Source organism: Serinus canaria, chromosome 10 (assembly GCF_022539315.1).
Source record: "Serinus canaria isolate serCan28SL12 chromosome 10, serCan2020, whole genome shotgun sequence".
Taxonomy (NCBI): domain Eukaryota; kingdom Metazoa; phylum Chordata; class Aves; order Passeriformes; family Fringillidae; genus Serinus; species Serinus canaria.
Window position 1 is genome coordinate 1,995,341 of NC_066324.1, and position 23,634 is coordinate 2,018,974.

General features: G+C 54.2%; 1 protein-coding gene across 1 annotated transcript in view; it reads right to left on the reverse strand.

Moving 5' to 3' along the window:
* The window catches only part of SMAD6 (SMAD family member 6), a 37,765-nt gene extending 31,704 nt beyond the window's left edge, over window positions 1–6,061 (reverse strand). Inside the window, exons 1-3 of the mRNA XM_018914094.3 lie at window positions 5,180–6,061; window positions 2,508–2,564; window positions 725–802 (exon numbers count right to left, since the gene is read on the reverse strand). Of these exons, the coding sequence (XP_018769639.3) occupies window positions 725–802; window positions 2,508–2,564; window positions 5,180–5,936 (892 nt within the window). The 5' untranslated portion in view covers window positions 5,937–6,061. The remainder of the gene's footprint in view (window positions 1–724; window positions 803–2,507; window positions 2,565–5,179) is intronic.
* Between the last annotated feature and the right edge of the window lie 17,573 nt (window positions 6,062–23,634).

The following is a 23,634-nucleotide window of genomic DNA, read 5'->3' on the forward strand; positions in this document are numbered from 1 at the left end:
GTCTGCCTTCATCCCAGCTCTCAGACCATGAACCAGGCAAAGAAATGAAGCCTGGTCCTACAGCCAGGCCCCTCCTGTCACACACAGTCAGCCCCCAGCCCGGGGTGAGACACCAGGGACAGAGGTGTGGGATGTGCTGAGCCAAGGACAGCCCCAACTCTACCTGCTGTCAGGGAAAACCACCCCAGGCCTTGCAGAGCCCCATTAAGTGAATGAAAGGTTGCAGGGTGGGGCAGAGCAAAAACCAGGACCTAATTAAGCCAAGCTTTGTTCGGGATCTTCAATGGCTCCGTAGCTGGGAGCCTGCTCATGGAGGCAGGGAGTGCAGCCCGGGGCCAGGGCCCAACAGGTAACACCAGCCCGACGGTCCCAGCAAGAACCTGCCCACAGCAGCAGCTCTGGAAGGGCCCCACTGCCCTGCCATGGAAGTGGGGAGGGCCCACAGCCCAGCCCCACAGCCCAGGATCCATCCTGGTGGCCTCCACACGGGACACACGTGGTCCTGTGGCCACCTCCAAAGGTCCCCGCTCACCCCACAAACAGCATCTTATCACAGCATGCAGAGCAGACTTCTTTGGAAAACCAACTCAAATAACTGCTTTTTGTGTCCTTCTCTTCACACCCAGAGCACAAGCCAAGAGCAGGGCCAGGACCCCCGTCCCCTCCTGCTGTCCTGCCCCACCACCAGCCCCCACGGAGGGGGAAAGCACCAAGAGCTGCCAACCTGAGAAATCTCCGGGCGTGACGTTGGGAGAGTTTGTAGCCTCTGTTTCAGTGTAAGACAACGTGGAATCTGATAGATCTGGGGGGAAAAAAAAAGCAAAAAAAAAAAGCATTTTTAGTCCTGCTGTGTTTGCCAGTGCTACGTGAGCACCCGTGGCTGCTGGGCTTCCCACCACCTCCCCAAGAGAGAAACTCTGCAGAGCCAGAAAGCAGCCATTAACTTGGTAGCTCCACCAGGCAAATGCAAAGTTTGAATTGCCTCGACCACAAAAATAACTCCAGTTAAGTTGATCAAACAAGTAGGAACTTGGTGCTTACTGGATAAAGTTACATTAAGCCTCTAAACAAGTCAGAGTTACTATACTTAATTATCACCATTAAAATTCTTGAAGCTGTTTATTCTTGCTTCCTTCCTTCCTCTTTGCTGAAGCGAAGGAAACTTTGTTTTAACAAGTTAAGAGTCTTTGTTATTCTCTCTTGCTTACACCCCTCTAATTAAGTGCTCAACTGTTTGCTCACAGATTAACTATTATTTTTCCAATCAAACAAGCCAGTGAAGCAAATTTCAACCCCTGGCTGTTGTTTTAATAAAGTCACGTGTCGCCCACTATCATCTCTCCCTGCAGCACAAGCAGTTTCTAAAAGGAATTAATTTGGAAGGGGGAGTGCAGGGAGGGACAACTCCTTTTTTTTTTTTTTGCCTCCACACCTAACAAAAAAAAAAGAAAAAAGCCACCAGCAGCCTAGCTGGCCTTGCAGGCTGCTCTGGTCACAGCCCTGTGGCGATGAAGGAGCCGGGCACGGGGTGCACACATGGCTGAGCTGCTCCCGGGCCTGGCCGGGCAGGGACTCACCTTGGCAGGGGCAGCTCCTGCCTTCCCCCGGGGCTGGGTGGGACAGGCAGGCACTGCTGTCCCCTCCTATCCCTGCCAAACCCCGTTTGTCTCCTCCCTGTCCCTGCCCCATGGCAGCAAAAGCAGCTCCCCCCGGGCATAAACCCCAGTAAATCACTGACCACGGATAAAGGCAGAAAGGCCCCAGCTGCATCGATCCCAGCAAGAAATCCAAGAGGGATGTGGGATTCCTGCCTTCCCTCCCATGCTCCTGTATCTTTGCTTCCCACTTAATTGCATAATAAAGAAGCAGGGCTGAGAAAGGATGGTGAGGATGCAGTGATGCCAGCTCTAAACATCTCCAGGCCCGTGTGCAGCACACAGGACCAGGATCCAAGGCTGCCAGCACCCGGCATCCTGCACTCCACACCCAGCCGAGCCACCCCAAAGCTGCTCTCACCAGCTCTGCTTGGAAAACCTTTTATAATTCCCCAGGAGAAGTGACACCTCGCTCAGAAATGACACAGCACCGAGTTTCAAAGACTTTCCATCTCTTTGTAAGGAGCAGAGGAAGGGTAATAGCTGGTTCCTCCATGGAGCAGCACAGCCAGGCCTTTATGGAAATGGCACCCAGGAGCTCCTACTCCCGCAGATTACACACGCAGACAAAACATGACGTCTGGTAACCTTTCATTACGCCTTCATTAAAAATAGAGCTTCATATTATTTTGGAAAATATGCATGTGTCTACACGGTAATTTGGTAGGATAAACTGGCATCCATTTACTTCTTAAAACTTGTCAGCTGATGCTTGCTCAGAAATAATGAGCAGCCATAAAACCCCGACTTGTTGGCTTTTGCCTGGCGTGCCAGGTAGGGCTGTCTCAGAACCAGCACCGGGGCTGCACCATGAAAGAGTTCCCCGGGGATCAAAAGAGACAAAACACGTACCCAGTGGCTTTTGCTCATCATTAGGAGACAGCCGAGAGTAGGGAGGTGGTGGAGACTCTGGAAAAACAAAACTTCAGGTTAGTGCTGTGTTCGGTTTATCAACAAGCCCTCTGCTTTCTCTTTTGGGATAGGAGGAACTCTTCCAAGGTTATAAACACCCAGTGGAAAACAAAACACTTGGAAGCAACTGGAGACCAGGGTTTCCCTAATTTTTGAACAATGGGAAACAATGGGAGTTCCACCTTGACCTTTCAAAGTGGGCTTTGCTGTTGAAAGTGCTGCACCCTCTGCCCCGTATCTGTGCCTGGACACCAACAGAATGAGTCACACAAAACATCAAATTGCTCCCCAGGAATCCCATTTCCATCATCTGCACTGGGAGACAATCCTCCACGGGTGACTCCAACACACAGAGCTTGACAAGTGCTCCCCAAACACTTCACAAGCACTGAAAAGAAGGACTGGGTGGTGAGAAGGCTCCTCTTGGCACACAGGGCTGGCACCAGAGCCAGGCTGGCTTCAGCCACCAAGCCATTCCAAGAGGCTTTGGCACTAAAGTGGCTCAGGAGCAGAGACCACCATGATCCCCCTCACCCTGAATCCATCCCACAGAGCTCCCGAGCTCGGCTGCTCCCGAGCAGCAGCACTGAGCAGCCATGTGCTCCAAGGCCAGCAAGTCCTCAGAGGTGCCTTGGTGAACCAGGTCATTCAACCATTCTCGCTGTTCTCAGAAGGGTCAAGACCACGGGGAAACTCCAGGCCTTGATTACAGGGTTTCTTTTCCCCTTCCATAGTATGGCAGTGATGTTTCTTGAACAGTAACTTGCCAAAACTGAGTGTGCAGCCAGCTGGGCTGTATCAGCATTGAGCAGGCACCGAGTCCAGTGAGAAATTGCTCTGTGAAGTCCATCAGTGGCACCACACAGACCCCAGAGCAGGGAAACACGGGAGGGCTCCTCGGCCCCCACCTGGACCTGAGAGCACCCAGCCAGCAACTGCAGCTCAGCCCAGCTGGGCTCCCCACCTCAGCATCCCCCGTGTGATGCTCTGGGGTCATCTACTGCTTCTCAGGAAAGCTTCCCCATTCCTCCTAAGGGAGCAGGGTGCTCTTCTCATAGGGTAATTATAAATCCCAAAATACAAAAAATAAAGGTGCTGATGTCCCCATGTGGAGGTAACAGCCAGACCTGGCTGTGCTGGTCCCACTCCAGACCTGCTGTCACCAGGGACTCGTTGGAAGCACCCCAGAACTTTCACACCCCACAGCAAACTGGGTGGGAAACACCAACAGGATGATCCCTGTAGGGAGCCACTTGTGCAAAAAGGGCATCAAGGCCTTCTCCTGGCTCCGGTTACCAGCGCCCAGCCGGCGCGGGTGGGGTCCTGGCACAGTCACCCGTTATCAAGGTGATAAGGAGCCACTTGATAACAGCTCTACTTTCTACTACTCCCAGCACAGGGCTGGCAGCCGCTCACCGCTGGGAAAACCAGCACGGCTGCAGGAAAGACACGGGGAAATTTCTCCCGTTTCTACAAGAAATGCCCTGTTCCTAAAAACGCAGCTCAACTCCAGCTGGAGTAAAAAAGCTGCCTCCAGCCTCTAGCGACCTTCGGGAGAAGAACGCCCAGAAGAGAAGTTTCTTTGAAAGAAGGGATGCAAAGTGAGGCAGGAGCCCAGATTGCAACAGAAATAATAACATCAAAGTTCTTGCCAAAAAAAGGACAGTCAGCATAGAATCATTGGATGGTTTGGGTAGGAAGGGACCTTAAAAATCATCTCGTTCCACCTCTGCCATGGGGAGGGGACACCTTCAACTATCCCAGGGTGCACCAAGCCCCAATGTCCAACCTGGCCTTGGGCACTTCCAGGGATCCAGGGGCAGCCCCAGCTACTCTGGGCACCCTGTGCCAGGGCCTGCCTACCCTCCCAGGGAAGAATTTCTTCCCAATATCGCATCTATTCCTGCCCTCTGGAACTGGGAATCCAGCTGTCCATTTTCATTACAGTTTTTGTACAGCCTATTAAATATTATTTCCATTTCTGCACCTCAAACACCAACATGTCTCTGCTCCATGTAACCATTCCCTGCTGACATGGATCGAGTATTACTGAAAAAAAACGAAAAACCCTCAACAAGCCCAAACCCACACCTTGAAAACGCTCATCTCTGCCCACGGTGGAAAAAAAAAAAAAAAAAAAAAAAAAAAGAGAAACCTTCGAGAATTGCAGGAGCCCCCGATATCCCCGCGGGTCCGAGGATCTCCGCGGCGGGGACATCCCCGCAGCCCCCCCGAAGCGCCTGCGGCTTTAAGCCGGCGGCGGTGACCGCCCGGCTCCGATACGAGCGAGCCAGGCTGGCGCCAGCGGGATGGAGCCGCCGATTATCGCCCGTCCGGCTCCCGGAGAGCGGGGAAACTCCGAGGGAAGGGGAAAAAACCAATAAAGAGAAAGGGCTTTTTACGCACAACTGGAACCGCTGGTTCCCAGAGAGGGGGAATGCCCGGCGGGGACCCCGGGGCAGGCGCGTCCCCCCGGGCATCCCCGCAACACCGCGGGGCCGGGGCAGCGCTGCCCACGAGGGCTCGGATAAACCCAGAAAGGAGTCAGAAACCCCGAACCCCCAAATCGCTGCGTGTTTGTGCCGGGGGGGACCCAACTCGCCGCTGCTCACCTGGCCCACAGAGGCGGCTGAAGTGGTAGGGGTTGCAGCAGACCGTGGGTCCGTCGGCGACGCCGAAGCTCTGGCACTCGCAGAGGGGCTTCAGCTCGGCGGGGTGCTGCAGGTCGGGCCAGCGGAACAGCTTGCCCAGGAGGAGATGCGGGGGCGCCGCCAGGCCCCCCAGGCGCACCTCGGTGCGGGCCACCAGGACGCAGCCGCCGGGCATCCCCCCGCGGGACTCCACCGCCTCCAGCAGGCTGTCCAGCGAGCGCTCCTTCAGCCGCTTCAGCAGCGAGTAGGTGACGGCCTTCAGCTCCTGCTCCAGCAGCAGCAGCCGCGCCCGCGCCTCCCGGCCCCGCCGCTCCGGGGAGCCGCCGTCGGCCGCGCCGTCGGGGCCGGGGGCGGCGGTGGGGGGAGGTTGGGGGCCGCCCGGCTCCCGCTCCGAGAAGAGGCAGCAGGTCACGGTCCGGCCGTCGCTCTCCGGCGCGGAGCCGGGGGCGCGGAGCCGAGCCCCGCGCCGCTCCGCCATGGGGTCCCCGCGCGGCGCCGCCTCGCCCGCCGCCCCGCGCCGCTCCTCCGCCTCCCGCAGCAGCAGGCTGCGCGCTACCGCGCGGAGCTCCACCGAGGGGCTTTTCTCCGCGATCTTGCAGCTGCCGGTGGCTCCGAGGTCGTGGCCGCTCCTGGCGCTCCCATCTCCGCCGTCCCTGTCCGGAATGACGCGGCTCCTCCAAAGTCGCCGCACCAGCCCTGAGCGTTTGGACCTGAACATACGACCCGCGGGCGGCCGGGGGTCGCGTCGCTCTCCGCCGCCCCCCGCCCTCCTCCGCGGGGCTCCTCGCTCCGCCGCCGGCTCTATCTCATCGCAGCCCCGGAGCAGCCCGGACTCCCCGCGGCGCTGCTGCCCAGCGGATCTCCGACGGCCCGCGGCGGGGCCGCACCATGGGGGGGGCGGCGGGGCGGCGCGGGCATAGACGGCGCCGCGGGGGCCGCTCCCGTGGCGGCGCTGGGGCTCGGGCGCGCCGCGCCGTGCCCTACATCGGCTGCCAACGCGGGGCCGGGCGGGGAGCGGCGGGGGCGAGGGCCGGGGGGAGCCCGGGGCAGCGCACGGCTGCGCCCCGCGGCCGCTCCACCATACAAGGTGGGGAGGACCGGGGAAGCGCGCTCGGCGCGGGGGTGCCGCCCGGCGGGGAACCGGCGCCGGGGGCCGCTCCTCGGAGGCGTCGGATCCCTTCAGCCAAAAATAGTATTAAAAAAAAAAAAAATTATTAAAAAAAAAAAAAGGGAAAAAAATTAAATCAGAAAGGCGAAGAAGCAGCAGCAGCAGCAGAGCCCGCAGCACAGGCCGGTTGTCAGCGCGTCCCTTGTCCGCATCGCAGGGCGCGGCCCCGGTCCGGCGGGTCCCCGCGCTCCGTGCGCGGCTCCCGGGGCCGCCGCCGCCGCCCGCTCGCGCCCGCCCGCCCCTCGCCGGCTTTTGTGTGGCCGGGGCGCGCGCGCGGGGCCCCTCGCGAGCGGCGCCGCCATTGGCTGCCGCCCATCATGTGCCAGTCTAGACACTCCGGCGGCTCCGCGCGGCACCGGCCCTTGCGCAAACACCGGCTCGGGTTTCCGACCGCTTAAAGCGCCCCGCGCCCCGCGCCGCCACGCTCCCGCCCGCCGCCGGCCCCGCGCGGCCCCGCGCTGCCGGCGGGAGGGATGAGGCGGGGGTCGCCCCGCGGGGAGCGGCGGAGCGGGGCGGGGGGGGTGGGCGAACGCGGCGCGGTGAAAGTAGGTCACGGCAGCGCGGGGGTTAACGCGCCCCCCCGCGGGCCGCGCGCCGGACACACCCCCGCGATGTATCAACTTGTCCGCCGTGGCAAAAGTTCAGGCCCGGCGCGCTCCCATTGGCCCGCGGCCGCGTGACGCGCGGCGCCGCTGCCTCCCATTGGCCGGCGCGCGGCTCGGGCCCCGCCCCGCTCCCAGCCCGGCGCGGCCGTGAATGAACGGCGGCCCCGGGGCCGCGCGGTCCCCGCGTCCGCCGCCGCCACCGCGGGGCCGGGGCTGTGGCCGTGGAACGAACGGGGAAATGAACGGGGGAACGAGGGGACCTGAACCGGCCCGGGCCACCAGCAGCTCTGCTGGGACCGAGGGGAGCCGCGGCCTCATGTCCCTGCCCACGGCGACACAGTGCCCGTGGGGAGCGGCACCGCGGGGAGGGGACCCATCCCAAAAAACCTTTCCCCGAATACAGAATAAATAAATCAATCCCTATAAAACTGCCGTTCCCGCACGCCCAGGGAAGCGAGTCCCGGGGTTCGGAGCAGGACGGCTTTGCCCATCCATGCTCCATCCCAGGGATGCGGGAAAGTTTCCCCCACCCTGGCATGGGTCGGTGGGAACCTGCTGGAGGAAAAGCTTGGGGCCAGCCTGAAGGCTTCACTAATAAGCAAAAATTAATCCGGGCAATTAATCCCCCAGCAGTTGATCAGTTAAGGGAAAAACACCCAAAACCAAATAAATGAAATTATTTCTACCAACAGAACCTAGGCAACCTGAATGTTCATAGTTTTTCTCTTGGACTCTTTTGGTGGCTTTTTCCATACCCGAAGGCTTCTGTCCAAATTTCTGTCCACATTTCCCCAAACCTGCCTTAATCCACCCAAGAACATAATTTTAATCTACTGGATGAAGATTACCTTTTTTTTTTTTTTACAGCAAGCCTAGTCAGTGCAACATCAAATACTCCATTTAAAATCCATAGCTGTGTGCCACCAATGTTTGCCCCAATATAAACACAGAATGTAAATAGGTCTTTTGATTGTGGGGTCACTTCTGCCCCTTCTGACCTGTAGGACCAGGGACAAAGCTCCTTTTCCCCTGCCATTTTAGGGGGAAATGTGCAGCTTGCCTGGCTAAGGATATAAAAACTCCTACAAAACCTGTGAGGGACTTACTGCCCCTGACACTGCAGCCAGGTTTCACACCTGAACCACGGTTTGGGCTGAAGTCACCCAACACCCTGCTGTGGGAGGGAAATGCCTTTTTTCACAGTGAAAAGGCACAAAAGGGGTACCAAAAAAAAAAAAAAAAAAACCAAAAAACCAATCAGCTTCAGACGTGGAAGTAGAAATTGGGATTTCCTGGATCTCGGAGAATCATGGTTTGGGTTGGAAGGCACCTTTAAGTCCATTTGGTTTCACCCCTTGCCATGGGCAGGGACACCTTCCACTGTTCCAGGTTGCTCCAAGCCCTGTCCAACCTGGTTTTGGACACTTCCAGGGATGGATCTCCAAACCTGGTGGGATCCCTGCCCATCCTGAGGCTGCTCCAGAGAGGTCCCAACCCTTGTTTGAAATCCCCACGGATCACCCTGCCCTGCGTGACCCCAGGATTCACCTCCCTAAATGCAGCTGATGCTTTTCTTCCCACCACTGTCTTTCCAAGCTGTCACCCAAATTACAATATGTCCCAAATGTGCAATTACCAGCATTTAAATATATATAAATCTTAAATATAGCACTGCTAGAGCTAAGAATAGGTTATTATTGCAAGCAGCGACGTCTCAGCGCTCATCCGAGGCTCTGTAATCATGGAGTGTGCAACATGGCAGCAAGAACAATGGGGCTTTCATGGGCCCTGGAGCAGCCCAGCATCTCCACGGGCACAGGTATGCAGGAGCAGCCCCATTCCACCGGAATGCCATCCATCCCAGCCCCTGCAAAAGCAGCACATTGTTCCTGCTCCTGCCCCAACGTGGGCAGCCAGAACACAGCCCTCGATTGTGCCCGCCACAATGCACGTACCATTTATAGTAATGGTGGTGATTAAAGGATTGCTGTGATTAACTGCAATGTCCTCTTTCACTGCCTTTTTTTTTTTTTTTGAAACCCCCTCCTTTTTTTTTTTTTGCCTGTCATAATAACAAACATTCCTGGGAGATGCTCTGGAACACATCCTATAGGTCTTGGCAGGGAAGCTGGAGAGAAGCTTTTGAAAGCCTGCCAGTGTTATCTGACATGGATCTCCCAGGTATGACAGACAGCCAAATCCTCCTGGGCCCAAGAGGACCGTGGGTGGCCAGGAGGGCACCAACCTCTTCCCAAAGCCAAACTGCAGCTGGGATGGGGGAAAAAGGGGGACAGGGACCATCCCTGCCATTGCCAGCCCCCTCAAAAGCATCAGCAGAGCCCAAACCCTGACTGTGGAACTCCAGGTGTTCCATAAGGAAAATTAATATCATCACTTTCTGCTTCTTTCTTTTATTAATCTCTAGTATTTTATGCATCCCTGATCAAAAAAGAAGAACACAGGGGTTAAAACACAAAATGAAGTATTGACACTTAAATAATGTTGTAGGAGTTTGACTTGTAGGTTATTTAAATGCCTTGAAAATGGGGGGCAGATAGGGACCCCCAAGGGGTGGGGAGGGCTAGGGGACAGATTGCACCCCCTTTTCCCCCCAGGAATGGGGGCTCAGAGTGTCTGAGCCTGACCAGAGAAAGCACCACAAACTTGCTGTGCCAGAGCCAGGGGCTCTGCCAAAAACTAAAATGCCTCATAAAATCCTGCTGGTTTTGCTGGAAGCTGATTTTGAAAGGAACCAGAGAAAAAAGGTTTTGACAACATCATAATGTCCCGTTTCCTTTGTTTTCATGACACTGCCATGATTTTCCAGTTCAAACTGACTTTTCATTTTGCTCTTGCAAATGTTATACCCTGTGTGGTAACACACTGTGATAGGACCTTGGCCCCTCTTCAAAATGGAAAAAGCTAAAATCAGAACGAGGCATTTTGATAAATCCAAAGTATTAAAAAAATTATGTTTGAAGAGTTTTCCTCCATGGAGAATTTCCCAACTGCTGGACTCCACACTCCCAGACCTCCTTGGCATCTTGAAACCCTTTGTGCAGAGATGTGATCTCACCTCAGCACCTCAGGCTGTGCCCCCAACCTGGAGGAGCAGCAGCCTTGGCAAAACCCTTCCCCCATGGGATGTAACCACACTTTCCCAACCCTCCTGGGGCATAAAATCCTGCAATGGTTTGGTTTAGAAGGGACATTAAAGCCCATCCAGTGCCACCCCTGCCATGGCAGGGACATTTTCCACTGTCCCAGGTGCTCCCAGCCCCAGTGTCCAACCTGCCCTTGGGCATTGCCAGAGATCCAGGGGCAGCCACAGCTGCTCTGGGCACCCTGTGCCAGGTCCTGCCCACCCTGCCAGGGAACAATTCCTTCCCACTATCCCATCCATTCCAGCCCTCTGGCAGTGGAAGCCATTCCCTGTGTCCTGTCCCTCCATCCCTTGTCCCCAGTCCCTCTCCAGCTCTCCTAGAGCCCCTTCAGGCCCTGGAAGGGTCTCTAAGATTTTCCTGGAGCCTTCCCTTTTCCAGGTGAACATTCCCAGCTCTCCCAGCCTGGCTCTGCAGCATCACCCCCAGCCCTGTCCTGATGTGCGGGGGCATCAGTGCAGGAGCCTCTGCCTGGCCGGGAATGCCCAGGTGGGTGCACTGACATCCCAGCCCAGCGGCCAGCTCTGCTCTGACACCTTTCCTCCAAGTGGAATCCAAGTTTCCCCATCCATCCATCCATCCATCCATCCATCCATCCATCCATCCATCCATCCATCCATCCATCCATCATCCATCCATCCATCCATCCATCCAGCCCGCCATCCAGCCAGCCATCCCTCCATCCAGCAGCCAGCCATCCAGCATCCAGCCATCCATCCAGTCAGCCATCCGGCCAGCCATCCATCCAGCCATCCATCCATCCATCCAGCCATCCAGCCCGCCAGCCAGCAGCCATCCATCCAGCCAGCAGCCAGCCAGCCATCCAGCCAGCCAGCCAGCCCAGCCAGCCAGCCAGCCATCCAGCCAGCCATCCAGCCAGCCCGCCATCCAGCCAGCCCGCCAGCCAGCCATCCAGCCAGCCCGCCAGCCAGCAGCCATCCAGCCAGCCATCAGCCAGCCATCCAGCCCGCCAGCCATCACGCAGCCAGCCAGCAGCCAGCCAGCCAGCCCGCCAGCCAGCCAGCCAGCCAGCCATCCAGCCAGCCAGCCAGCCAGCCAGCCAGCAGCCAGCCAGCCAGCCAGCCAGCCATCCATCCAGCATCCAGCCAGCCATCCATCCGTTCAGCCATCCATCCATCCATCCCTCCAGCCATCATCCAGCCATCCATCATCCAGCCAGCCATCCATCCATCCATCCATCCATCCCTCCAGCCAGCCTCCAGCCATCCATCCATCCATCCATCCATCCATCCATCCATCCATCCATCCATCCATCCATCCTTCCATCCATCCTTCCATCCATCCATCCATCCATCCATCCATCCATCCATCCATCCATCCATCCATCCATCCATCCATCCATCCATCCGTCCTTCCATCCATCCCATCCAAATCCCACCATGGCCCCGTGCTGGGGCTGCATCTGCTGCATCTGCTGCCCGTGGGGGTGAATTGGGGCCAAAACAGCCAAATTTCTTAGGGATGGACTGAAATTAAAGATCCTCCAAAATTCATCACCATCAGGAGGGAGAAAAAAGAGGCAAAATCCATCAGGACTTGGCCAAAGGCTGTGTTTCAGCGGGGATTCATGTGAACGGGTTAATGGGAGCTGCAGGAGGCAGGAGCTGCTGAGTTTCCAGGCTTTTCAAGGCCCTTCCCACGAGTATCTGCTGTGGGTGGGGACAAGCTGACTCACAGTTTCCAGGGCTGTAGTAACATTTCAACACCCCGGCGCTCCAGCCTTGGGGACTGATGGCAAAGAGCACATTCCCAGCAGAGTGGTTGGGAAGCTTTTTGACAAAATGTTTTCTTGGGTCAGAAAATGTCGCTTTGGCAAAACCAGAATTTTTTTCTTTTTCCTTTTTGGTAGCAAAGTACCAGTTTCCACGAAATGTTGCTTGGAAGGGTTTTCTGGGAGCAAGCCTGGATTTCTAGTGAAACCCACAGAGGTAAAATCATCTCCCCAGAGGTCCTCGGGGTGGGTGGTGGCATCCATCCGTGGTGGTCCCTATCCCAGGAAAAGTCCCTTGCTTGGAGCAGGGACGTGGATTCTTTATATCCCTTCTAGGTGGAGCTGGCCAAATTGTAAAAACTAATTAAGCAGTTACTGAGGGAGAAAGAGTCTGACTTTAGCACTGGAGATGAGAGCCCTGATCTGAGATAGGAGTATTGGGTTCAGTTCCCTGGTTTGGCTCATGACAAACAAGGATTGAACCACAAGTCAGGCCAGTGCCACGAGTACAGGATTATCCCCTGTGCTGCTGCTTTCATTTTTAGGAAAACAAACTCAAGGCATCCCAGAAAATCCCTGCTGCAGTCCAAGGAAAGCATTGGTGTCTCCGGTTTGTAGCACAGGAAGAGTGAGTGCCTCCATCCAAACACAATGCCAGCCTCCACAGAGAGAAAAGGGAGGCTTTTCTCCTGAAAAAAAGACTCATTTCCATTTTTCCCATGGCAGAAGGAGCCAGAGGCACCCCGTGGCTCTTGGTCAGTCACAGGATGAAAAAGGAAGCAGGAGAAGCATCTCCTGTCATTCCCAGAGGTGCTGAAAATCCCCTCTGGGAAGTGCAATCCTCCCTGGGCAGCCTTGGATACTTTCAGAAAATGCAGAGTCAGCTCAGCCAAGCAGAGAAGGATGAGGGGCTCCTGAAGTGTGCCCAGGCTTCCCTTTGGCAGTGCCATGGGAAGGTGACCCGTGAGCACAGGGCTGCCATCAGTGCCCCTCCTGCTGCCACTGACTGGGATGCTCCGTGGCCTTTACACTGATGAGCTGAGAAAATGAGGCAGGTGGGAGGAGAGGGTGAAGGCACTGAGTGCTGAGCCTCCATCTGGGCTTCATCCAGGAGCACTTCCCACCTGGAGGTGCACTGGGAGCTGCACTGGGTCCCACAGTGGTGGGAGCACGAGGAGGGGACAGTGCAAGGTCCTGCCAGGACTGAAGGGAGCCTACAGGAAAGAGGGAGAGGGACATTTACTGGAGCCTGGAGTGACAGGACAGTGGGGAACCGATTAAAACTGATGCAGAGAAGTGTTGGGGTGGATATTAGGAGGAAATTCTTCCCTGGGAGGGTGGGCAGGCCCTGGCACAGGGTGCCCAGAGCAGCTGTGGCTGCCCCTGGATCCTTGGAAGTGTCCAAGGCCAGGCTGGATGGGGCTGGGAGCACCTGGGATAGGGGAAGTTGTCCCTGCCCAGACAAGATAAGATTTAAGATCCCTTCCAACACAAACCATTCTGGGATTCTGTCAGATGAAGAAGGGGACGGGGAGGAAAAGTCACCTTCAGCACCTCCAAAAATGGTGCAGCCTCCGAGGAGGACAGAGAGGCACATGCTGAGTGCAGCCCCTGCCTGCATGGCAGTTTGGGAATTTGGCCCATCTGCCTCAGCCTCAATCCTTCCTTCCCCAGCCTCAGGAGGACCAGCAGCCCCTAAACCCCTCCTGTCCTGCTCTGGCTGCAGGAGCCCAGCTCTGTCACATGAACCAGCTGCTCTGCTCGGATGGGAAGGGAATTACAACCAGAGGACATCCAGAAATCACACCCCCTAACAAACACCAGCAGTTTGTCCTTCTATCAGCTCTTATTCAGCAGCTTGTGGAGACAGTCTGCCTTTCTGGAGCCCTTTCCAGGCAGATAACACCCAGTTCTGAAACTGCCCTTGACGTTCTTGTTGGCTTGGCTTTGGTGAATTGTCATTTTTGAGCTGGAAAGGGACTATCTGAGTAAGAAAAACAGCTCTGTGTGCTGCCACCATGCTGATCCAGCAACAAACTGTGTAACATGCCAAGCCCAGTGTCCTTAAAAAAAATAAATCTACCCCTCTCCATGTTTACCCATACAATTTGCAAACACAAAACTGGAAGTTCCCCAGGGGGATAGGATTAATAAAAGGATTATTCTATTTGGAGCTGGTCCAGAAAGCAAAGGGAGTATATATAAATGTATATGTTTATGTCCAAAATGAACTTTAATTGAGGTTTGCTGTGTCCAGTGGTGCTCTGCTAGAAGCAGGAGCTAAGAACACGACGGGGCTGGAGGAATAGGAAGGTTGAGGAGGGCACCAAAGCAGATCTGAGAAAGGTCAGCCCTAAATGGCAACCTGTCCATTTCTGCAGTAGTTTGCTCTCCTATTTATGATGGCATTTTCTGGGAAGAGCTGGCCAGAGCCAACTAGGGCAGGCTTGTAAAAAGATAATTTTTCTCCCTTAGAAAACACAAAGACAGACAGACTGGGCTGCTGGCTTTTCTCCCTGCCCAAGATCTGCTGCCCTGGGCAATTTGTTCTGTTGCAGCAGCTCTTTGCTGGAGTGAGTGGCGTCTGGGCAGCCTCAGAGCAGACGCCAGTCACTCCAGCAGAGCTGCTTAGCACAGCTTTGTAAATATTTTCTGCAGTGCTGCAGCAGCATCTCACAGAGCAGCACTGTTATTTCACAGGCATCTCCAATAATAACTCCGAGAGGAGAGGCCACAAGACATTAGCAAAAGCTGCTGCCACTGACCAAACTTTGGAGAAGCAGGAACAGAAGTGGGAAGAGAATAGAAATAGGGACTGAGTCACTGGCTGGAGAGGCAGCAAGGGAAAATGGAAAAGGCAGGCTTCTGAAGCTGGTCCTGGGACATGGCTGCAGGAACAGCACACACCAGGCTGATGCTTCCCCAGATCTCACAACCTCTAAATGAGGACATGAAAATCCTTATGGGAAAAGGAGAATATTGGCTCCCCTGTTTTGAGTCCAGACCAAAGGTAGCCAGAGGCACTCATTGCTGAAGTACCACAGCTCCATCTCCTTTTGTGCTGAAACTGCGTTTTGAGTGTCCCTGCTGGCAGCAGGACCTCCAGGGCTGCTTTTCCAACAGAAAGCAGGATTAGGGAGGAGAGGAGCTGACCCCAGAGTCATTGGCACTGCTGGGTGTTACTGAGAGCAAATCACCCTTAAATAGACACCAGGACACGCTTTGGTCCAGCAAACACCCAGCTCCCACACCCAGCACAGGAGCAGGATCTGCTGAGAGGGCAGATGGGGGTTGGAGACAGTCAGGTCTCCAGGGGATCCTCTCCATTCCATTGCCACACCATGGAATGAGAAAACCCCTCTCCGAGCTGGCACCCTGGGCTTGGCCCTTCTGTTCCTCAAACTGCTGAGAGCCCATGTCTGTCCAGGAAAACGCTGGCTCTGACATTCCAGGTGCTGGGAGAGGGTCAGGAGCAGCAGCTCCTTCCCCAGGGGGTGCCAGCAGCACCCTCTCCCTGCTGCACAGGGATCCTGGCTGCCAGCTCGGCCACCCCGGGCATGCCAGGCAGCTCTGGGGTGCAGGTGCCCTCTGCACACCCCTTTCCATCCTCTTGGAGCCAGGACTGGGGTTTTCCTTAGTTGGACATGCATTTCTGACACTAAACCCTGGTGTTTTGGTGAGCCAAGCCCTGGTGTAGCACCTGTCACCTCCTCCAGACAGGTCCCAGCTGAATTCTGACCTTGATTTCCCTCCTGAGGTGGCCATGGCCTGGAACAGCTCCCTGCCCAGCCTCACCTGGCACGCTGGCCCTTGCCCACCCTTCCCAAAGCCCAGCCTGGCTCAGGATGCACAGCTGGGTGCAAACAGCTTCCCAGGGCCCACCAGGCCAGGCTGGGTGACACTGAGGGCATGGAGCCCTGGCTGGAGCAGGCACAAATAGAAAACTAATTCTATAGAAATGAGGGGGGGTTAGCTCCTGTCTCTTTGCATTCAGCTGCTAAATGTCTGATGCACAGGGCCCATGTGCTGAACCCAGAGCAAACCAGCAAGGACAGAGGAGGAGTGTGGAGAGCTCAGCTGAGAGATTGCAGGAATTCCCCAGCAATTCTTGTCCCACTTTTCATGGGACCCTCCCTCTCTTCACTGAGCTCCACCAGCCCTGTGGCAGGGACAGCAGCTGGTCAGCACAGCTCAGGACAAGGGAAATAAATTAATAAATCCCCAAAGCCAGGTTAGGACAAAGTTTTTGGCTGCAAGTCCTGCCAACTCCTACCAGCCAGGGCAGTGCCCATGGCAGTGCCAGTGACCCAGCCCCCAGTGCCACCCTGTCCCTGTGCTCTCCAGACAGGTGGGACATGTGCAAGGGGACAGAGGGACACTGGCCATCCCAATAGGAGCTGTTCCCATCATCATTAGCCAAGCAACAAACGCTCCTTGTGCAGCCATAAAGACAGGGTGGCATTTTTATTAGCTGAGGTTTCCTCCTTTCTTTTTTTTTTTTTTTCCCCTCCCTTTTTTATGGCCTTATCCACAAATGCTGAGAGCCAGAGGGAATTATTTGTTGCTTACATTAAAGCAAGAAGCCCTCAGACCACAGTGCTACAACCACTCCCCATATCATTATTTTCTTCTTTTTGGATTTATATGAAGCTCATTATTAAACCTGAGCTAACACAGACATCCTAACAAGGCACCCAGTGCTAATAACTGCTAAACAGCATTATTAATTATTGTAATTACAGCGTTTAATTGATGATATTAAAGAGAATACTTGCCTACTTTTCCAACAAAAAAAAATTCCACAAATGTAGCTTATTAACATGAATTCTATTCTTATTGGTTAAACTATTGTTAGATTTCAAAGACAGCAAGTTAGGTCCATAAACGGCACCAAAAAACACAGCATAAAAAAATGGCTCATGCTGGGATGGTGGGGCACGTTCCCAAACTCTGGTGTGGCTGAGCTGGGATGGGGATGGAGAGAGCTGGGCAAAATGGGGAATTCTGTTCCTGAAACCTGACAGCAGCAGCACTGGTGGCTTTTAGGAGGGGCATAAATCCATATATTCCCTAAAAACAGTGCAGGCAGCTCCGTGCAGGCTAGGGGAGCCAGGATCACCTCTCCACAGAGTGGTTCTGTGGAGCAGAAGGGAATGGGAATGGCAGGAAGCATCTCCAGGCTCCCTTGTGGCAGCCCCAGTCCGGTTTGGGGCTGGGATCCTGGGACAGCCCCATCCCCACTGCCCCTGTGTGTCCAGTGGAATTATTCATGCTGAGCCCAGACACCCAAACGGCCGCATAAACACCGAGCTGTGCTTTTAATTAAAGATGAGCCGAGATAAAAAGCTGCACAAACCAATTTTGAACAATTAAAAGTAATATTGGAGGCGTTTGTCTCCCCAGTGTGCATGTGTCCCGAGCAGCTGGGGAGTCATGGCTTTTATCGCTCTCAGGGCTTTTCTCTGCCATTCCCTGGGCAGGATGAGCCCGGCCAGACGTCTCTTTGCTCCAAAGAGTTAAGATTTCACTTGTCAGGCTGTTTTTGTTTCTATTCACATGTCAGTGCCTGTCATTTATTTAGTCAATGGGACATGTCCAAGGGATGGAGACAGACTGGGTTAGTCATTCTGACCGTGGGTCGCCAGTCACTGCAAACTGCCTGAGGTCATTTCCAAAAGCGCCAGGAACAATGAGAGGGAAGCTGGGCCCGGGAGACCTGCAGGAAACGCCGTGGAGATTAAAGACAGAGATAGTCCTTTGCAAAAGTACACTGGAGGAATGTTCCCTATGTTCTGTCAACAGAGTTTCTTCCTCGCTCAAGACTGTCTATTTTAAGGCTGAGCTCGCACCAAAAATGGAAATCCTCGCTCAATGGCTATCAGTGGATCTTGGGTTTCTGGGGCTGCCTCAGCCGAGGAAATGAACCCTCCGGCTCGGCTGGAGCAGCTTCAAACGATCCCTCCTTGCAGCAGCCCTGGGCCTGCCTGAAGGATGGAGCTGGAGCCATGGCACTGCCCTATTGCCCCTGAGCATTGTCCCCACGGGGTCCCCACAGAGCCCAGAGTCACGGAATGGCTCAGCTTGGAAGGGACAGCGCTGGGGACATTGGCTCCCCTCAAGCAGGGTCATCCCAGAGCACCTGGCCCAGGCTGCATCCAGAGCTGGGCACTGGAATGGCATCCCAAGCCCTGGTGGCAGCGCAGAGCCAGGCAGGGCTGCCAGGCCCTTCCAGGACCCTCTCCTGCTTTGGGGAAGGGACTGCAAAGGGAGCAGAAACACAACCATAAATATTTGCTGCAGCATCTTGGGCCGAGCTCAAGGCCCGTGACTGCAGATTTGGGGGAATGGGAAATTCCTCTGGCAGCCAGCTGGGCCTCAGTGCAGGGCTGAAACACAAGAGCAGTGTGAGGTGCAGAGATGCACTTTTTGCTTTTGGAGCAGAACAGGCCAGGCCGCCCTCACTTCACACATAAGGTACCTCTGGGTGTTTTGGAAAACACTAATAACAACCACATGATTGGTGTAAAATGCTGCCTTTTCCATCCAGACACACTATTGTTTTCAGATAAATACATTCCATCAAGCTGGTTTTTTTCTATCCTGACTTTCTGCATGTGGCTTCTGCCTCTCAGGAAGATGGGGATGGGGGTTTGACCTCGGTGGTGGCCCAGGAGGAGCCACTGGAGCCCTCTGGTTTGGGAATCAGGGATGGGGGCTAAACCCTGCCCTGGGTGAGGGTAAAAGAGCCAGAGCTATGGGACAGGGATGGAAGGGTGAGGAAAAGGAGCTGCACAGTAGATCTGCAGTAGTTTTTCCAGAGGAAAGCAGAAAATGCAGTTTTTAGAACACAACATCCCTCATGGACACACACACAGAGGAGAAAACCCAAATTCCCGGATTCCTCAGCGTGGTATTTATGAAGCCACTCGCAGACGTGATGCAGGCCAGCTCCAGCTCCGGGAGATTTCTCCTGGTGTTGTTAAAGATTCAAATTACAGAGCGATTTGGAGCCTTTGAAGAGGCTGGAGCGGGCACTGTGAGCCCGGGGCTGCTGGGCCAGGGGCTGGCTGGAGATAAGGCAGAGCCAGCAGTGACGGAGGCACTGGGGGAATTGGCTCTGCCTGCAGATAAGGGAAGCATCCTGCTTTGAGCACGGGGTAAACAACTTTTAATACACAAGTGACTTATCTGGAGAGTCCCACGGGAGGAAGTGGCGCTGGCCGAGGCTCCGTCTGAGCGCGGTGACACGGCGGGGACGCGACAGCGCCACGGCACCCGGGGGTCTGGGGAGCCCAGGGGGAGTCTGGGGAGCCCAGGGGGGTTTGGGGAGCCCAGGGGGGTTTGGGGAGCCCAGGGGGGTTTGGGGAGCCCAGGGGGAGTCTGGGGAGCCCAGGGGGGTTTGGGGAGCCCAGGGGAATTGGGGAGCTCAGGGGAATTGGCTTTGGGTTTGGGGAGCCTGGCTGCTCATGGGTGCTGGGGGTAAGGCTCATCCAGCTTGCAAAAGGGGATGGAGAAAGATGGATTTGTCTCTGGCAGAGGGACCAGGGCTGCTGGTCCACAGGTGGCCTCATGGTTTCGCAGGTAAGGATTGAGCCAGCCAAAGGAAAAATCACAGAATAGCTGGGCAAAATCAGAAAGACTCCAAAAAGAGCCTTAAACTCTCTTTTAAAACAAAAAACTGCCAACACCAATGATTTTCCCCACTGACACAGAATACTGGGTAAAATTCAGGTGTGTGTTCATTGATAAGGCCAGGAAGCACTCCCAAGCTGGAGACTACAAGTCCCAGTTGTTTCATCCCAGCTGGAGAAGGCTGGTTGTGTCATCATGGCAGATAAGATTTGGAGAAATCAGGAGACCCCAGGCACTCCCTCGTGCTCCCTGTGTGGCTGCAGGGCTCATCTCTGAGCGGAGCATCACTCCCAGGTGGGGACACGGGCAAAGCCTCGTCCCTTTGTGGTGTTTTGGGGAGAGGAGATGGAGTCAGGAGGCAGCAGGAAGAGCTGCTCTCCAGTTGAGAGCGTGATTTATGGCCGAGGCCTCAGGCAAATCCCTCACTGGCTTTGTGGTTTCATTTCCCCATCTCTACAATCTCTTTCACGGGTCATGTGTGAGGGGGAATTAACAGTCAAACTTTGTTTTTAATAAATATTTAAAGATTTGTCTCGTGTTTTATGGCTATTTCTGAATGATCTTCCTGCCCTTGCATAAGGGTCTCTCCCTGCCAGCTCTTTAATCCCAGCTCCTCTGCCTGGCGTGGAGCGATGCCTCTGCTGCAGATTTGGGCTTTCATTGAGTAACAATTAAGCTGCCTCACTTAAATGCAAAGGCATGTGAAGAAAGTTTTCTACTGTCAGATCAGTGCTGGGTGCCAGCAGCACCCTAAACTGAAGGGTTCCTCTGCAAAAACGCACCCAAAGCAGCACCCAGCACCCAGCAAGGAGCTCTGAGTGACCCCCAGCACTCCAAAATTCCCCAATTTTGTGTGAAGCATGAGTAAAAACTCTGCTTTCAGCAGCCCAGCGTGATTTGGAAGTGAAAGCATGGGCTTGAAGCTCCTCTGAGCTGAGGCCAGTGGAAATTCAGTGTGGGTTTGACCCCAGCACTGTGCATGCTTTGCTCTCTGCCTGTTTATTGTTAAACTCATTAAAACCATCGGGGTTTTTGCATCTTAGAAGTGTTTTCTGACTTCATAAAATATGTGAATGCTTAAGAAACAATCTGTGTGCATCTGTATAAATAGGGACTCAGGAGGAGGAGTTCTGTGGTGTTCAAAGGCAGGGAAAGGAGCTGAGGAGCCTGTGGAATAATGAGTTCATCTGTCTCCAGCCTACCTGGTGCCCAGCTCACCCTCCCTCAGACGTGGCTGCTGATGGGGCCTGTGCTCCTCCACCCAGATGAGTGATTTTGATTTTAAACTAAAGATTCAAAATTAGCTGTCTCAGACGTGCCCCAGCACAAGGTTGGTCCCTTCCTTACAAGATGGATGTGAGATTTCAATGAGAAGAAATTCAAAGAATTTCAGAATGAAGCGTTTTGACTCTTTGAGTTGAAATCATCTCTATTTCTAACTGACACTTCATTCTAATTTGAAAATGTTCTAAAGTTTGGAGACCAAATCCATGCATGCATTCAATCAACATTCTTGTTCAAGCCCTCATTTCCCAGAAAATAATTTGGTTTATTCAGAACTAGAACAAAAATTTGCAACTGCCAATGATCCGTTTTCATCCCAGATTTAATGTAATAAACTTTCTGGAACTGCTGGAAGTTGAAGATATCATTAAGTGGATACCTTGTACTGTCACCAAGACTCATGGAATTTCCCAAGCTCATCCCAGGCTTCAGGGGATGTTTACAGCTTATTCTCCCCTCGTAGGAGAATGAGCCCAAGCTCTAAGCCTGGTGGGAGGCACTTGGCTGTCTGTCACAGGGGCACCTGATGAAATATGGCAGTGAGAAAAGCCAGCAATGCTCGAGGCTCTGCAGAATCCCAGCAGAACGAGGCCTGGGAGGAATATTTTATATTTAGGCAGGAGCTGGATGATACTGGGTTTTTCATGATAAAGAACATTTCTCCCTGCCAGGGAAAAAGTTCCATGTTTTATTTTCCCGAGGAACAACTGTCTCCTGTGTTTCCCACCAGGTTGCTTATGATACAGAGCTGGAGCAATCCTACTTCCCCCCTCCATGTCCTTTTCAGCCCACGTGGCTTTATTTGCCAGGATGGGAAGAAGATTTGGAAAGCATAAACAAAACCCACAACATCAATTGCAAAAAGAAACAACTGTCTTAATGTCTGTGCTTGATGAATGGACTTTATATTGGATCTTGGGAAGGAATTCCTGCCTGTGAGGGTGGGCAGGCCCTGGCACAGGGTGCCCAAAGAAGCTGGGGCTGCCCCTGGATCCCTGGAAGAATCCAAGGCCAGGCTGGAGCAGCCTGGGATGGTGGAAGGTGTCCCTGCCATGGCAGAGGTGGAATGGGATGAGCTAAAAGGTCCCTGTCAACCCAAACCAGTCTGGGATTCTGTGATCATAAAGGTCTTTTCCAACCAAAACAATTCTAAGATTCCAGCCTCATCCTCCCAGGCTGTCCTGAGCTGAGAGGTCTCCTTTAATCTTCACAGTCTCTGGAGAAGAGCCTGTTCCTGCCTGCCTGTTCCTGGGTGTTGTTTTCCCCTGGATCTTCTGTCCCTCCTGTGCCCCTGCTCCACCTTCTCCCCGTGCCCTGGGTGAGTGAGGAACCAGCAGCACCAATCAAACCAACAGCAGGGGGGTGAAAAGGACCCAAAATGAGGATCCCACAAAAGCTCAGGCTGAAGAGACAGGGAAATGTTCCACAGCACTGCTGCACCTGGGACAAGTGCCAGTGCCCAGCACAGAGCTGGCAGTGATGAGGGGAATTCACAGATCCCTCTGCCTGCCAGGGAAATGAGCACTGGGATCCCACCAGTGGCACTCTGTGCTGCTGCCTGCAAGCTCCCCTTGGGTTCCCTCTGAGTGCCCTGGCCAGGAACAGACTCATTTTCAGCAGCTGCTCACATTTCGTCCCCAAATGCTCTCGCTGTCCCTAGGCCTGACCTCAGCACCCTGCTCCTGCCAGGGCTGCTCTGTCCTGGGTCTCCTCTGCTCCATGGGTGAAGGTGGAACAATGCAGCTCTCTGAGCACCCCTCCAGCACGGAGGAGTTGGACATTGTTTTCTTTTCCTGTTTTGTTTTGTGTGGATAACTCCCCTCTATGGAGTCACTTCGGCTCCAGAGCAGACTATTAATAAACTTAACTGCTTTGGGGAGCCTGAGCCAAACGCTGCCCTTAGAGGGGAAAAAATAAAATCTACAATTGCACAGAGCCTTTTCATCCCTGTGAACCTTCTGAGGGACATGTGGTGATTATCCACCACGTCACCAGGTCACTGCTGGCTCTGGGAGCCACCACAGCCCAGCCTGCCCGTGCTGGCTCTGGGTTGAATGAGCTCTGCAGGCTCAGCAGGGGCTTTCTCTAAGCTGGGGCTCTTTGGTGGCTTCCACCAGCTTTGTTCTTGAATAAGTGGTCCTGTGAAGGGGACAAGGGGTGGCACTGTGGTTAAGGCACAGAGCTGAAGTCAGGGAGCTCAGCAGGAGGATGAGACAGTGCTTTGGTATCAAGGTTTTCTCTGCTGGCCCCACCAGGTTCTGCAGAACATGAATTTTAGGTTTAAAAAGAAAAAACAGCTCCATTATTTGGGAGTCCAAGGTCCAATTCAAGCAGCCAATGAGAACAAAAACAGTTGAAGTCTGTGCTCCCCATTCAATGTTAAATCTTACTCCAGGCACAGGATCAGACTCTCAGGCTGAAACCACTTTGGATAAAACCAAGGGTGTCCAGCAGCAGGAACAGTCAGGGATCACAGGAAGAGGCTGAGTTACTTTGGTAGGGGATGAGATGATATTTAAAATATATGAGTACAACATCCAACCTAGAGATGGGACCAGAGGTCCCATGGAAGCACAAAAGGAGGAAGACCATGTGCCAGATCTTTCCCCAAGTGATACTTTAAGCCAATGGAGTTGCTCTGGATCTGTGAGAAGCCAAAACCAGATTTTAGTACCATTTCTGGAATGGGATGCATGCAAAACTGACACATGGTTTTAAGACTGACAGAGAAGGTTGAGCACTGAGTCCAGGTGCCATACTGGTATGGATCTCCCAGAGAACAGAGGGGTTCTATTATTTTCCTTTTTAAAATGTATAAAATTAATAGAGCTCTG